This window comes from Nesoenas mayeri (genome assembly GCF_963082525.1).
Source record: "Nesoenas mayeri genome assembly, chromosome: 14".
Taxonomy (NCBI): Eukaryota; Metazoa; Chordata; class Aves; order Columbiformes; family Columbidae; genus Nesoenas; species Nesoenas mayeri.
The window spans coordinates 15,251,949-15,269,038 of record NC_137556.1 but is presented as its reverse complement, the minus strand read 5'-3'; the positions used below and the strand labels follow the sequence as shown (position 1 = coordinate 15,269,038).

Below are 17,090 nucleotides of genomic sequence, written 5' to 3'. Positions count from 1 at the left end.
CTGTCCTGCTGGCTGACTGGCCATGAAGTCAGTCCCATCAGTAAGGTCTGGGGAATGAAGATGAACTTCAAATGCAAATTCTTTGCCTGCTAAAAGTGTTCAGGGAATTGTCTGAAGCCAGAATGGACGTTACTTAAATTTTCTTTTCAGCCTATTCTGGAAGTATAACACTTTAATAATGACTATCAGTTTAATTAGTCTGTTTGTCACCAGTAAAGTTTTCTCAGCTATTGGCATGCATCTTTCTTTCCCTCGATTCAACAGTTTTACAGAAGCAACAGGAAAAAAATAACCTTATCTGTGCATGGCTTGCAATGGATAATACTTTCCAGACAGAAGCTTTTAAATTCTGTTGGTGTCAAATATGTTTTTGCATTTATACTGAGCTGCAAGATGATAATCCAGGCTTTTGTTGTGGAATGGGAACATAATAGAGTTTGGGAGAAGCATGGCAGTTATGCAGATGGGGAGCTAGTGCTTGGTTGCAGGTTGATGTATAAATGATTGAAAATCTCAGTGTGTTCTCTAGCAGACTGTGATCACGTTAATACAGATTATTTGTGACCATGCACACGTATCTGTCCTTTCAGATTCCTCCCCCATTTTCATCTGTTTTTGATGAAAACTTAATTCACATCCCCAAAACACGGTAAGAATATAAATAATTTACATATACTAATTAGTTGTCTGGAAGATGCCAAAAGACATTTCACCAACCCTGAAATTGTACCTCTTTCAGAATAAAACAGAAGCATGCTTCGATATTAACACCATTATAAACTTTCTGAGGTAGTTAATAGCATAGAAAATGTGTTTTGTATGCAAGACTCTGTTCATGAGCTACAGAACCACTTTGAAAATGCAGAGTACACACAGAGGCTTGAATTCCACGTGCCTTCTCCATTTAGGTCCGAAAGGGTGAGAGCAGTGAACGGTGCTGCACCCCTGAGAGGGGGCATTCCTGTGTTGGAACACCAGCTTGTCAGTTTGCTGCCTTTCAAAAGACAATAGGAATCACAGCGGTGCTGGATAAGTGTAAAGCGATGCGATCTTATTTTACAACCTGCTTTGCATTTAATGGGGTTCAGCTGAAGTCCTCTGGCTTCTGTTTCTTTCTGCTGAGGAGTACCTGTCCCTTCGAGCTCTCTCTGTACCTCATGAACACCCATTTTCCATTGAGAAGGGTGTTGGAGAGCATCAGCTGGGGGCTGTGGGTCATAACTTGGCTGCATCTGACACTGCCTGGTGAAGTTTGGAGAAAGCTATCCAGCTTGTTCATTCTCAAATTCTACAGCTTTCTCAACCATAAACCTACCCACTGATTGCTGAGATAGACAAGAACAGGATCAGCTTCATAATATAATCATGAGGGCTGCAGATTGTCAGTGCACCACCGGCCAAAGTGAGTGTGTGGGTAAAAGGGAGGAGAACAAACATACTGTATTCAAGTACTCTCCCACCTCAAAAGCTTTTCATCTTAAGGATTGTATCTCGTATCAAGAATGTACTTTTTGCAGTCATCCTCAGCAGGTTTCTCTTTCCTTGTTGAGAGAGAAAACAGTTCTTTCCTCAAAGAAGAAATGAGCAGCTTGGCTTGGCCTCCTGAAGGACACCAGCAAAAAAAAAAGCCACATAATTATCAGCAGGGATGTTGCTGATATTTCAAATACAGGGTCCATCCTTATTTATTTATTTGCTTTGGACCTGAGCAGTTTTCAATGTGGAAAGAGTGGAGAAGAAAGATTCCTTCAAAACAGAAATATAAAAACACAGACATCCTGTCCTAGTGAGTTTTGGTTATAAATTAATAACTTAGCTGTGCAGATTTATTTCAGAGTGAAGTTTGGCAGCATATCTTTCAGTCTTAGAAGACAATCCCATAGGTGAGTTCAATAATGCAAAGCTATGACTAGCTGCATAGTAGCCAAAAAAGAAACCAGCAGTTTGTTGAGGCTTTGAGTTGGATCCTATAATAGTAGTGCATTTTAGCTTTAATAAATACACTGCGACCTGAATTTTATACATTAAAAAGCTCAAGATGAATAACCTTGTTCCAGGCTTTCCTTGCTCTTTGGGGCCAAAAAAAAAAAGCTGTTCACCAAAACAAAGCTGTTCACCAAATGCTAAAGGTGAGATGACCAGAGCACCCACAAAAACTAAATACAGCCAGGTATCTAAAAGAAAACGCAGATAATAAGAACTTGTAATACTTCAGTGAGCAAAATGGCATCACTGCCTGCCTTAGCCAGGCAAGACAGACTTATTTCTCAATATGTTTTGACTCTTCAGTCCTACCACTGCATTGCAATGCAAATGGCAATTATTCCATTGGTAGATGTTACTGGAGTGATTGTCCTGAGTGAAGCTTTGCAAGCTCTGCTCTCCAAGGAACAAGTACCTGAGGGGCTGGTTATGAAGAGCTGACCGTGCACCTGTGTGATGAGCAACAGAAGTCTCTGAACTCGGAAAAAACAAATCTGCCACTCAAGAAGAAATCCTCATCAGATAAAATCGCTGCTTGTGAAGAGGTGCAATGTTAGAGTATGTGGAGAAGAAACTGCTCCTTCCAGGTATGCATCTTAAATGCAAAGATGAGAAGAAAACTTCTCTTTTGTTTTCATATGAGAATTTAGCATAACAGATAATATTTTGTGCTTCCCCCAAAAAATCTTTTTTTTTTTGATCTTGCTTCTGCCTCCTACTTTGGGTATTTTAAAAATATTATGAGGCTCTTTAAACCAGTTTTCTTACAGTTACTTCCCCCTCTCCTCAGGCAGCTGCAGCTTTACGTACCAAATTCTTATTATACCCGGAAGCTTTCTGCCTGCTAATAAATAATGGTGGTAAATTTTTATATGAAATAAATGTGGTTTCTCATTGCAGCAGAAAGGATTTTTTTTTCTCTCTCCATGCATCTTTAAATTATAGAAATTAAATAGTGGGAAAACAGTATTCATTTTAAAGAGACATGCCCAGGTTAAAAATATAAATTTGACTTATGCCATCACTGCTGACTTGGATAATCATGACACAAAAGGTGTTTGGAATCTTATAAACAGATATTTTTAAAAATAACTTTTAATGTAGTCTGTAAAGAGCGATCAGATGTGCTTTCTGTTCTTGTCCTGAAAGTGAGTTCCCGTGAGCAGTGTCGACCCTTGAGAGTTTTCAAAAACTTGCAATAATCACAGGAGAGCTACCCTTAACATGCCATGTTTTCAAATCCAGAGTCATTTCACTTGGCTTCAATAAATTAACGGTTGTAGGAGGAGTCTTTTGCCTGAAGAACATCCTTGAGAATTTCAGGGTAAGGATGCTTTTCTTGAAGAAATTGAGTTAGAGAGACTTAACATTGAAAAGGGATAGCTGTTTAAATAGTCAATACAAATGGAACATAATTAACATTACCTTAATCCCTCTCCCATGGTTCTTAAATCTACACATGGGAACCTCAAATTGAGGATGCATGTCCAAATGTATCTTAATTAAGTCCTAATTAATTTAACTACTTAAACGGTTAATCCTTTCTCTCTTAAAGTAAGCTTTCGCACTGTGGAAGGAATAAAACCTTTCCTCTGTCTGTTTGATGTCCACCGCGCTTCCTGACACCAGTGCTGGGATGGTCCATGGTGCCATCCACAGGCATCTGCTGCTACGGCCAAGTACTCATCTGATGGTGGGTAGGAGGCTCTTTTAGGCACTAACAGTGGAAAGAAAGGTGAAGGTGCCAGACCTGTCCCCAAGGCAAGGAGGGGACACAGTGCCCTGTTCCCACCCCCTTGGCTGGTGTGTCCCAGGGTGGGCTGGCAGCACAACAACTCCAGCCACAGAGGTTCCCTTTATGTGTCTTTGTGCATGCAAAGCTCTGTTTCTCCATTTTTCTGTTATTCTGGGATTAGGCCAAAGCTTTATTAAATTTCTCGTACATGATTAAAAGGGGAATTGAAATTACAAGATGAAATCTGAAGCATTCAGAAAGGGAAACTTTTCCTCCTTATTCTGCCCACATTCCAGTTAAACTATTTCAAACTAAATGTTCCTTTCTCCCTAAAATAAATAGAAGGGAGCACTTGCACGGACAGATCAGACTTCCCTAGGTAGATCCTAGACCAGAGGTTCCCATCAGCAGGCAGGCTGTGGGTCTTGGTTGTCTCTTCCCATTGTCGGTGGTGCCGTGACACTGATGGCAGAGCCCAGAGCAGGAGGGAAAGACCCAAAGGGCTCACCCACAGAAGCAGCTCTGGATTTGAGATGCTCTTGTGCTAATACTGGCACGAGGTCACCCATGGTGGTATGGCCCTGGTGGTAAAGCTGTTTCTTTTCCCTCTTGCTCGTACAGAATAGATCAGAGTTGCTCAGCATATATTGATGATGTTTCAAAGTACCCCAATTTAATCCTGGGCCTATATGGAGTGTTTTTTAACTCCTTCAAAAAAAAATGTTCTTAGCTTGCTCCTCTGTCTTTTCCTCACTCATTTGTGGACTACAGTGTGTCTTCTTTAAAACAGAATGGAATAATCATAATTAGGAAACCTAATACATTAGAATGTTCTCATGGCTTCTTTATTGTAAAATCAAGTCACTGGTAAGAGCTGATAAGTGCACATGTGAGCAGCATTTGCTCTAAGTGGCTGGTTTCCAAATCTTGCTCATATTGCCAACCATTTCTCAGTACTCGTGGGCACCGTATCTCCTCATCCTGGTTGCACATCTGTGTTGCTAAATGAAAGTAATCAGAGTCAGCATGAAAATTTAATAAGCTGCGCTCTGGCATTGGTCATGTCCTCAACTGTGTATTTGTTTTCTGCCTGCAGAAGTCCTCAGACATTGTCAACCAGAACAGCTCTGGTGTTCACAAGCACTGATGTTTATTAGCCTCAAATCACTCTCTGTTGGTGGTATTATGAAAGCAGACCAGATCTCTGAATTTGCCAGTATTTTTAGGGGGTTGATCAAAGCCAGACCCCAGCTTGGGAAGCCAGAAACCTCCTGCCCTTCCCCTTCCAGTCTGAAAATTAATGTTTCAGAAACAGAAATATCCTTAGCTAAATTAGTGGAATATAAATCTCATTATTTTACCACAGTAAAGTTGTAAATAATTACACATTTTGACTTCACAACAGTTCATCGAGTATGTAGTTGGTTGTATCTACATCCTACCAGGGTGTCTCGTACATTGTTGAGCCTTGTTGCAGGCCCTATTGCCCTGCCAGGAGAAGCAAAATAAACAATGGAAGCAAGTTTTGTGCTTGTCCCATTAACCTTTTCCTGCAGTAACAAAGTTTTAAGGCTCCTAGCACCCCCAACTGGGCCAAATTTTGGGAATCGCGAAGCTATTGTCAGTCTCCTGATCCATTCCTACCGTGTCTGCTGGGTTTCAGCTCCCTGCGTATTTGCTTCACTGTCTGGCTGGTAACTGCTTGTGCTTTGGCTCCTGCGTGGGACTTAGGGAGTTCTAGCTCAGCTCTGCGCCTGATTTGGTATATGGTGCTGGTATGTTAATTTGATATATTGATCGTAGTGCAGTGGTCTGTCACCATATGTGTGGCAGACTTGGGTTTTAGCTCCTGTTTTATGGGGTTGCTTACTGGTTGGTACCAATGTGTCTGGTCTTTTGTCCTCCCCCCTCCTTGACTTCTATGCTTCTCAGTGGGACATAGAATCCCATGCAAAAATTCGGTTCATCTTCACACTGTGCATGTGTTTCTGTGTGCTTGCTCTAAAAGGCACAAGTGGCTAAAGGCACTTCCAAAGGGAACTCCTGACTGAAAGGAAAGACTTAGCTGGAAGCTGTTTGCTTCCCTGAGTGCTACCGTGTCACTTCTTAATGAAAATAAATAATGTTTTAGTAATTCTTACTAAAACTCCCATTTCATTCCTGGGCAGGGGGGGTGTTTTAAATTGTTTTCTACTAATCCTCAGAATGCTTAGATCTGGATCAAATTGCTGCAGTGAGATTTGATCTGCGCCCATGTACAATTTGAAGCTGCCTGCTGTCCCCATGGCTGAGGCTCGATGAGCTTCGCAGAGCAGCCATGGGGTGTAAGGATGCTCTGGATCGATTCTGCTCTATTGAGCAGCTCCTCAGCACCTCCGCGGAGGTGGGAGTGTGAGGGAGGGTGAGGAGCAAAGAGCACCTGAGAAGATGGGGGGGGATTAGTAGCCAAGCAAGCTGACTGAGATAGCTGCTCTTAGGAGGCATCACTGTGGTCCAGGTACAGGCCTGGCAAAAGGAAGAGGGATTCTTTGTAATTAAATAAGATCTCTGTTAGGTGTTTTGAAACAAATTGCTGCTTTCACACTGGAGTCTTACTAATGCCAAAGAATCTACTGCGTTGGATGTATTTTTTCTATTTCTTCAGTTAACATCAGGAGCTGACATTTATTTGGATGGAGAGTTTTCAGTGAGCTAATGCCCTCAGTCCTGGGCAGTGGTACATATGTATAAAAGCAAGTTAATCCTTTACAGCTGTCTCCATTCAAAACACCTGAGTGCAACAGTTAAAGATGTGGTTAAAGAATTAGAATGATTACATAGGTACTGATACAGCTGTTTCTGAATCAGGAAGAAGTGTATAGATTGTATTTAAAGAGATGCCAGTGGCAGAAGGGCACTGTCCCTTTACCTTAGTGCTCTGAAGACCCAATTCTTGTTCAGCTTCTTGGCAAACCATAAATTAGGATGCTGATGTTCATCTGAATTAGTTCTCACATCCTTGTTCAGATGAACAAGAAGTCCAGGCGTTATTGGTTGCTTCCATATGTTGCCTGAGATCAGATCCTCTCAAATGCTTCAGGTGTAGGTGCTGCCCTCTAACATCATATCTGCAGAAATCTAAATACAACCCATGCAACGCTGCCGGCTCTGCATTCCTAGAGCTGTAACTGAGGCGCGATGCTGCCAGCTCCCCCACAGCCACACGCTGGGTATTTCAGCAAAAAGCCTTCTTAGGTGATAAAATACATTTCAATGAAGCTTCTCTTGTCCTACTGAAAAATCTGGATGTGTATTGGAACGATATTTTCTGAGCAGTTTCTTCTGTGCAAATAGAGTTTAATTGGTACTTATGTTCTGCTTAATTATGCTTCACATTTTGGAGCAATCTGCTCAACTTAAACACGAGTTCTGTGAAATGGAAAGTAGTAATCCTTTTGGGTGACGCTGTCTCATTTGGATGTGATGTGTAGCGTGCTTATTTAGTTAGTGGTGTTTTACTCCTCAATTCTGCCTGGACCTAAACAATTTGTACTTTTGATAGTCTTTGCACAGGTGAATTGCCATAAGGTGGTGGTGAGCTGTCCTGTGTGCTATTACAGGAGTCACATTGCTCCCAAATTCACTCCTGCTGGGCGTGCTAGCATTTTTTAAGCATCTGTAATGTGAAATCTCTGCTGTGCAGAATTCCAGTGTAGGTGCCTGGCTCTGAACATACATATGTTACAGCTCTGCTCATTCACTGTGCAGTTCCCAGTAGTGAAGTCAAAATTTCTGGAACTGGGTAACTTAACAGAGCAAAAGCTGCAACAAGCCGCTGCACTGTAAATAGACTGAGACAAGCTGACCGCAAACATGGTGCAGGTGGACATGGCTTCTGCCTGCATTGGTGAGCTGTTAACTTTTGTGAGCAATGACATTTGAAAGATCTTCTAAAATGAAGTTTTCTAAATCACAGTCAAAACGCTCATTTTGTGGAAAATCAGGGGTTTTTATTTGTTTTCCCAATCTGGTCTTCCTAACGTCTGCTTAGTTCTCATGTCAGTTCTGCAGCCAGTGCCAAGTGTTCAAAAAGGGTGCCTCTGAGTGGGTAAAAAACTGAGATTTTAGGCTGTAGGGAAAACCTGCCTTAATGCACAAATATAAAGTTGTCTTTTTCCCATAACCAGCCAAGGATAACACGTCCTTGAATTAGGCACTGAACTAATTACTATTTCTGATTGCTTGATTCCCCTCCATTATATATTCATTTATTATTGTTCTTCCAAATGTCTTTTTCTAACTGAAAGCTAGAGCAAACTGATGTTCATGGAAATCTATGCAGTAATAAGTCAGGGACTTGAAGTGTCTGATTTGCTTTTCAATGAGGAAAAAAAAAATACATTGGCAGCAATAATTCTCAGAAAAGATAAGTCCATTTGTAATGCATTGTCTTGGCTCATCGGAGGTTTTTTGATGAATAACCTATTCCAAAAAAAAAGAGAAAAATTTGAGTTCAGTCACTTCATTTATAATCCAGAATTCTCCTATGACTATTTCATTTATTAAGTGCCTTCTGAAGAGTTTCTGATATTTCTTCTGGGAGGGGGAAGCACCACAGTTTGATAGCTTGACATATTCTTAGAGTTTTTCTTTCCCATTCTGCCATAGCCTTGGCGCACAGGAAAAGCTGCTCTGCTCGGAGCACGGCTTCTTGACAGCTGATACTGAAAGAACGCTCTTTATGCTTTGTTTCCTGCTGAGATAACAAACCTTTGGTGTAAGAACTGTCCTTACTATGAGTTTGTTTAGTGGTGGGACCTTGACTTTGGGATCACTGATGTGACTGACAGAGACCAGGATCAAGTCCAACTCCAGAAGAGGGGTTGTCCTCTGTGAGCTCAGCTATGAACATTATTGTTCCCTGTGATGATGCTCAGTGCTATCCAGATTACATTTTATTACAGTGGGTAGGCTTGTTATATTACACTTGTGCCTATTGAGAAAGTACATGGGCTCAAAATTCGCTGAAGAGCTGTGCATGTCTTGGGTACAAAGACATCAACTCAGGACTGGGAAATTGAGCTCAGATTGCTGGAGACCGGGATGGGGCTCTGTCTCAGAGTCTCGCTCTGTGTTCATCTGGTTCTTATTCCATTCCCTGGGTTAGCTGATTTTTTTGGTCTGACCCAAGACAGTCATTCTTCTGTGTCACCTTTTCCAATAAGAAAATCCTACAAAGCATGAATAGATTGATTGATTAGGAGAGAATAATGCTGCAGGGCTATTCCCAGGGCACACTGCGCTAGGCTGTGAAGTGCCAAGAACTGCAGCTTTTTGGAATTCTGATTTATTCAGTCTGCAGGCAGGAATGGTACTTGGCTTTAGTTCTGCTGCTGGTTTGTACAGTGAAGGATTCTTGCTGGGTGGTGTTCAGCACCTGCCCCAGATCTAGAGGGTGCACAGAAACAACTCTGTATAGGGTGAGCTCTCTTACAGAGCCTGAGCTGGCAAAAAAAGTCAGAAGCAAACCTAGGCACAGAATTAACGTGCCTCTATCGGGAATGTTCATCTCCTTTTTGGAAATCACCCTGGCTTGCTCTATGAAATATTATGAACAACTAGATGGCTTTTAGGTTGTATTGCAATTCATGTTAGACATTCATCTTTTTGAATACCCGAGTTCTGCAGTCTGAGTCCTGCTAAGGTTGTGAGAACTAATTCAGATGAACTGTTTTGTATTTCCAGCAAAATGCTGCAGGTTCTGCAGAACTCCGCTTCCAGGGGAACAATGTATTCTAATATTTGTTTCTTAGATTCCCCTAAAGGAAAACAACTTCTCGTGAGTTCTGCTGTGAGGCCATTCATGTGCTAGGAGAATTTTCTTGCTGGCCTTGAGGTTTCCTGCTGCAGGGCAGCTGAGGAGGAGCAGGGAGCTTGGCAGGTTTTTGGAGGGGTGGGAAAAATGCTTTAGCATCTGCTCCCTTACAATCCTACAGTTTAATTGTAGCCAGCACTTATTAAGTGCCATTTAGTGTTTGAAAGGGGTTGATTGTGAGTGCTTGTCCTTTAACTCTTCAGCCAGGCTTTTTCAGGGCTTCTACAGGTATAAAATTGTGTTTGAGACAGAGTGGAGAATCTCTTTTTCTGTGAAGTTCGTTACTGGTGGTTGAGAAAAAGTTGTATAAACTGAAGCTTGGATTGCTGTTATGAAGCTAAAGAATTTCTAGAAAACCACGGCAAACATTGCAAACCACATAAGTGGCATTGGTGGTGCTTTGGAGACAGCTCTGGGCAGTGTCTCTGCCTTAACTCCAGCCTGGACCTGAGCTCCTGAGGTCGAGCACAATGCAGGTGATTTGCAGCCCTGAAAACTGTTTCCCAAAGTGCCTGGTGAGCGTGTGCTGCTCCACATGCGGCCCCTGCGCCCCTCAGCACACCCTAAAAAAAGGTGTTCAGAGAGGTGTTGCAAGGTTCACTGTGGCAATGAGCACATCTCTGAACTCATAGACACTGTGTCCAGACTGCCACCAACCTGAGAGACTGCAAGCTATATCCTCATCTATAGAACTAAAATGGTATGTGCTTGGGGGAGATGGCCTTTAACAGCCCAGCAAAACACACCAAACAGAACTGCTCTCAGAAGGTGACTGTATGTCAGGCTGAGCTTGCTTTTATGCAGAGGTGTTTGAAGTTGAATAGAATAGATGATGCTGAATATATTCACAATTTCATACAAACAGAGTAAAATGGAGAGACCTGCCTGATTCCACGGCCTGTGAAATGTATGTATTGCAGGAAATACATTTGTTTAACAAACCATAAAAAAATCATTCGCTAAATATGAAGTTAGTTTATGAATATTTTTCATTTTTTGTTTCTTTTCACTTGGGAAGTGTTGTGTTACCAAATGGCATTTCAATCTCTTGTTTCAACACTAAGTGATGTACTATGTTTCTTAGAAAGCACAAAAGTATTCAAGAGTACGCCTCTCACTTTCCAGTGTGGGTAGTGTGACGTGAAGCTTTATTTGTGGCGTGAATTGCTGTGTTATGCCAATGTAGGGAAATGTGGCTTTTTAAACAGTAAGGAGCAACTCTGAGAAATGGAATGTGCAGCAGATCACAGAATCTGAGGGAGCTTTTCAGCTGGCCTAGCTAGATCCTGCCAAGGGCAAAGCAGCTCCTGGCGTGGGCTTTTACTTGTCTCCTTCATAACAGATGTGACACAACTGCAGGACAGCAGCCTTTGCACTGGCTCGATTATGTTTATGAAACAAAAGTATTTCTCCCAGAGGGCAGGGAGGTTGTGTTGGGGCTCCTGTAACTGGGAAAACAACAGAACCGGCTGAAAACAGTCCTGGAGCTTAGGACCCATCCCTTCTGGATGGTTGGCAGTGAGGGATTTATGCATAAGCCATTTATATATATTCTGCTGAGTTCCTTTAAATTCATTCTATTAAATAATCTGGTTTAGAATCTACAAAACTTGCCTTCTGATTTTGAAAGCCTTCCTGATAACAAGAAACCTGCGCAGCTGCATCCTGACCAGCTCCATGTCCCGTCCCATCCTGCAGCACTCGAGTCAGTGCTCTGCTTTCCCAAAAGTAAAACGAAAAGGAACCTTGTACCACAACTCTGCTCTACGACAGGATTGGTTTCTGCATAGAAATAAACACTATCAGCTGTGTTTATTTTCCCAGATAATAGGAACAAAGTCAAGCGCTAATGTTGGGATGTATAACATGTTCCCAACCAGCAACAACTGGAACAACGTAAAATCCACTGTTGTTCAGGTAGTCACCAAACTTTGAGGGCTGGGCATGGGCACAAGTGAAAAATGCTGCTATGCAGGTGTTGCAGGGAAAATATAACTATCTTATTAGCGTGTAACTGCTGAAATAGGATTATATGGCTGCAAATTCAATCTTTTTATCTTTTTTTTTTTTTCATCTCTACTTCCAGCATCATCTTCTGGTACCTGCAAGATCTCTGTTTTTCCTTCATCCTTCTTTAGGCTACAAAGGAAAGAAAATATTTGAGCTCACATTGAAAAATGCAATTGGATTTGTATTATTTTGAGAGTCTTATATTGGGTTCCCTACTCCAGTGCTGTTGCAGCTCACCCTGGCCAGGTACAGGTGGGCACCCCAATTCCACACGCACAGCCCTGGTGGTTCGGTTATGGCGTTACCTGCTCTTCGGAATCAAGCATTTAGCATGTTAGAAATAAGCCTCAGAAATGATGAACTGAGCTTCTGCCAATTTCTTTTCCTTTTCATTGATCTGTAGTTGCTCAGAAATTGCTCTGTTCTGCTCAGGAACTGCTTCTGCATGTTTTAGCCAGAGGTTTTATACCTGGTGGTAGCAACATCATAGTGCCTCCCATTTGTACTATTCAATATGCTAAGTAGATATAAGCATATGAATTTTAGATGATGTTGTTGTTGAGCCATTTTTCAAAACACAACAATTCAGTGTTAAAAAATATAGACTGTGGACCAAAAACTTTGTTTTAATTTTAATAATCTGGAAGGGAATTAATTTTCAATTGGACCGTTGAAAGCTGACTTGCAAGTTTTTTATACAGTGTTGTGTGTATATATATATATATACACACACACAATATAACATATATAACTATATCAGATATTGTTACAAGAAGCTTTTTCTTTTCTGTTTCTCATTTTAAAGGCTTTTCTCCTATCTCTGTAAAGAGGAAGAATAAATATTGTTTATATCCAGAAGGTATTATCTACAGTCTAAAGTTCTGATAACCCACAAGGTTACTCAATACAGAAAAAAGATATCATATTTCTCTTCAGCATATCTATTGTCTTCCTGTTATCTCTTAATCATCTCTGATGCACTTTCATGTTTTCAAGCCCAATATTTATAGTGAGACCTGTTCATGTGCTCTAGCTCTTTTTATTCATTAATTTGCCCCTTAATAAATCGGGAAACTAATTATCATGCTTTCTCTAATGACGGAATTTACATTTCTTTGTTCTTATCAATGGAAATTAGTTTGCAGCTAGTGTTAGAACTATGCTTATTAGACCTGAAATGGGACATTTTTTTTCCTGTCCTCAGGATACCCCACAAAGTGGGATTTCCCTGCCGGTGGGAGATTTCATGGCTAATGGTTCAACACTTTTGCTTCAGTGGAGATTCAGAGTGTCTTTAAGCAACCTACTCATTTATTTATTGCTAACCTATCATCTTGGTGGATAGGTTAGAGAAGGTTTAAAAGTCTTGTGATTACAGTGCATGTGGTACAGAGGAGTTTGTTAAATGTTACTTTCAGTGAAGGGCTTGGTATGTACTGCTCTGTCTCTAGTACATGTTGTGGTCTGCTATACAATTCAAGTCCATGGTTTGTTGTAGGTTCTTTGCTCTTGAAACCAGCTTCTCTTGGAAGTATTCCTGAAGTTTCAGTTCAAAAGGGGCAAATGTGGAGGGCTGCTGTATTTGCCAATCTGTGAATGACATCCCTGTGTGAGCAGTCAGGCTGTCAGGATTCGGTTCTGTTATTGATCGTCTCACATGGTTGTTCTCAGCATCACCATTGCTCTTGCACTGCAGCAGCCAACTGGAGCTTCTGCTCTGGTTTTCTGGTCTTAGTCTTGGGTTTTTCATTGAGTTGTTACGTTCTCAGGGTGAAGACAGCTGAGCCAGAGTGAGCAAGGCCAAGCTCTGTGACTCCGCGTTACTCTCTGGCCAGGCATTTTCTCAGCTCAAAGGTGATGCTGCTGGGAAACCACTTCCTCATATTTACTTCTGCTGATCTTTTCTGCAGCCAGATACATGAGTAAATTCTCTAATGGAGAGTAGATTTTCTCTATTCCTGTACCAGTTTAACATCCCATCCCAAAGATTTATCAAAAGCAAGCTAAACTTCTTTTTAAAAAAAAAGAGCTCAGCGTGGGAGGTGGAAGTAATGAAGGGAGGTTCAACCCCTCCAGCAGCTTAATACTGCTGCAACATGCGCAAGTCGCATTCTCTAACATGCCAGAAGGAAAATGTGTCTCTGCTTCGGAACTTTTTTTTCTATTTAAGATGAAAGTATTGAGCATGAGGTTTGTTCAGGTGGCTTTAAAAAAAACTCGAGGTGGAATTTCTCAGCCTTAAGGTTTCAGGTCCAGGCCCTGAGGTGGTCACAGCTTGTTCAGGGGCAACACAGGGTTTTGCAGAGATGGGCTGCTGCAAAATTTAGCTGCAGAGCAAGGTCTCAGGGCTCTGTCTATGTGCAGTGTGAGCTTAGACAGTCTTCATACACTGCTTTTCCTGTAACCCCCTCTACAGAGAAACAGAGCAGTGAGAACTGATCAGCTTTTGTGCCTGTTTGATCCAGTGTCCATTCAGGGGGGCACACAGATGTACCGTCCGTGGGACAAAATGCGCTGGCTGGTGTGGGAGAGGAAAGCAGGTGGGTTTGCTGGTACTTTCCAGGAGGCAGCCGCAAGGGAGATGCAGCAGATCCAATGGAGCGGTGAGGGGATGTTCAGGGAGGTTTGGGCAGCTGGAAGCACAGGTGACATGGAATGAAGGAAATAGGTGATGCCGGGTGGACTTGTGGACAGGGGAGCTGCAGGTGGTCAAATTCTGACCAAAACTCTTGTGCTTTTTGCAGGTTATTACAGATAACATTGTGTACCCAGTTTTTCCAGTAAAAAGTAACTGATGCTATAGGAAGCCATATACATATATTGAAATATTTGTATTTATTTATTTATGTATTTATTTATTGCTTTGAACCAAATTTGTTAATGAATTTTTTCCCAGGGGCCATGAGGATAGTGCAGAATGACTCTGTTGCAAGTGACTGCAAAGAGTGCTAGTTAGAGTCTTCCAGACCATCTGAGACTTCTTCACCCTGGTTGATCACTTGTTTATGTCTACAGCTGTCAAAGAGCCAGGCTGCAGAGAGGAAGCAGAAGGCTTTGGGTTCCTCTTGTTGCCTCTCAGCAGACTTCAACAATTGCATGCAGAGCCCTCCTTATCCCTTCTCAGAGTTGCTGGGGTGACTGCCGCATTGCTGGGTGCATGGATGCATGGGTGCTTGCAGGGGTGCACGACTGTGTGCATGCTGCCCTTCACATGCTGCCCCAAGCTTCATGGGCATGCAGGGGACAGCAAGCTCTGATTTTCTCTCCTGTCCCTTGGGGTAAGGGAAAGAGGCAATTTGGGAAAGAAAATAAAATTTAAAAGAAGTAAAATACACCTGGAAGCAATCTTATAGTCACTGTGAAAGGGGACCCCATGGCACTTGTAGAACCTATCCAGTGTCACCTTAAAATTAACAATAGACAAAGTTGTGTATGGTTGTCACTTTCTTTTCGTTAAATTTGTTTCTTTTTTCCTAGACCCCGCCCGATGGTTTTACGTATATCAGAGAGGTAAAATTTAAACCGGTTTGACTCTGTTGGTCATATAATTCTTGTAGCAAAAGTTTTCTTTAGCCAGGAACCAGGTTCCCCCTGGCGGAGCTTATTTCCGCAGTGGTAGCAAACCAAATTATAGGTACATGAAAATTGCCCGGTTCCTGGGTAAGGCTGTAGCCTATGGAGCATCTGAGTTCCCTTTGATGAAGGTTCAGCTTCCACTCAACCTCCAAGTCCTTCTGCTTGTGCAGTGCTCACCTGACATGCTAACGCACGTACTTAGCAGTTCAGGTGCTCTCCGTGTGAAGTTTTTAGATGGTATCAGTGGGATTTTTCCAAAAATCATCAGTGAAACAATTTTCTAACACTTCTAGTGAGCTTTATTTGCATATTCACTTTTGAATAACTGCTTGGAGGAAAGCACTTGTCCCAAAAGCACTTTTTCTGCAGCATCCTCCTGGAAAAGCGGAGAAGCACCCAGCAATCTTGCAGTGGATTTCCACACATTTCAACAACTCGCCTCCTTTATAAATGTTGCTAGAGACAGGTGGGAATGTGCAAGGAAGAGAGAAAAGAAAATGCTTTCCTAAGTAAGGTCCAGTGTACTGCACAGGCACCCTTCTGTCTCCTGCCCTGAGAATGGCCAAAACACTGCTATTTCTAATGATGAGTAGAGTTTAAAAGTGTCTGCAGATACATTTAAAGTCAAATTTTGAATTGTTCACATTCAAATAATTTTACCTGATATTAGTTCTGTGCCAGAAAGACATTTTGGAGGTACCTGTGGCCTCAGACTGTTCCTGTACCTCCTTTTTCAGAGTATAACCTTGTTCTAGTTTCCCTGTGTAGAACTATGAAACTAATTGCAGGAGTACAGAGGCACAGGAAAGTATTTATACGTGACATTTTTCATAGATCATCACAAGGATTAGCCAAGCAATATTATATTTTTTTTAATCTCTGAATTTTATTAGGTGTTGGTTTTTCACATAGCTTTTCTCTGCAACTGGTCTTATATTCCAGTTTCACACAGGCAGAACACCCTTGTTAAGCTTGACTGTGTAATGAATTTGTTTTGCAGATTTAGTTGTGAAAACAGAGCTGGAAGAGTCCAAGAATCATTTGCAGGGAAAGGGAGTGGATAAGGAGACATCCATTCCTTTTTGTTTTATTGGCTGGAGAGTCCCTTTGGTTTGGTAATTGATCTATCCAGCTGGACAATTATATGAATGATAATAATAATGATTTCTTAATAAAGGACTCTTTAAATTCAGTTAAATGTGTTTACTATTTGATACCTCAGCAGGTATCTTATTGCCATTTTTTTAATCCATGTTTGTCACGGGCAGATTTTAATAACCCTTTTTCAGGATTCATAGAAGTGCGGCTATGTTTTTAAACTGAAGTTGTACCTGAGCTGTCATTCTGAGAGCATCAGCAGGAGCAAGGCCATAGGATTCTCATTATCTGCTGTGTTAGTCTGGTCGATTTGTAAGTGTTTGCCAGGTGGGGTCGCTTAAATGCTGACGCTTGGGTTTTGTCTTGGCGGAAGCACAAGGAACTGCACAGGAATGTTTTGCCTGTTCCTTGAGAGCCGCCTTTGCCCCAGCGGTGGGAACCACCGACCTCCAAGGGCTTCACAAAAGCAATATTTCCTGCAGCTCCTGCCTTCGCCAGTGGAGGGAATGCCCAAGCCAACGTGTTTGGTGTTTGCATCTGTAATCCAGCTCTCGCCTGGCTCCCCTTCCCATAACATTCTGCTATATATGAGCATTCATGAACTCAGGCCTTTAGATTATTTCTCTTCATGAAATTTTCAAATATTTGCAATTGGTTTCCCACGGGCAGGATCTATTTCCTAAGAGATCTGGCCAAGCAAGTATTTTGTCTGGAGATTAATTTCAAAGATGTTGTGGGTAAATTGGAATTAATTTTTTCTTCAGGTCCTTGTTCCTAAAATATAGCTAATGTTTTTTTTAATATACATATGATGCAGCCTAATAATTCTTGCAC

At 41.7% G+C, this 17,090-nt stretch overlaps 1 protein-coding gene across 4 annotated transcripts in view; it reads left to right on the top strand.

Annotated features, from left to right (window-relative positions):
* KCNIP1 (potassium voltage-gated channel interacting protein 1) overlaps positions 1–17,090 on the top strand; it is a gene marked incomplete at both ends in the record, with an annotated part of 371,848 nt that overhangs the window by 332,555 nt on the left and 22,203 nt on the right. The window contains one exon of one of the 4 annotated variants that reach the window (XM_080353045.1): positions 15,060–15,092. The exons of the other annotated variants lie outside the window; for them this stretch is intronic. Within the exon in view, the coding sequence (XP_080209171.1) occupies positions 15,060–15,092 (33 nt within the window). The remainder of the gene's footprint in view (positions 1–15,059; positions 15,093–17,090) is intronic. 4 annotated transcript variants of the gene reach the window in all.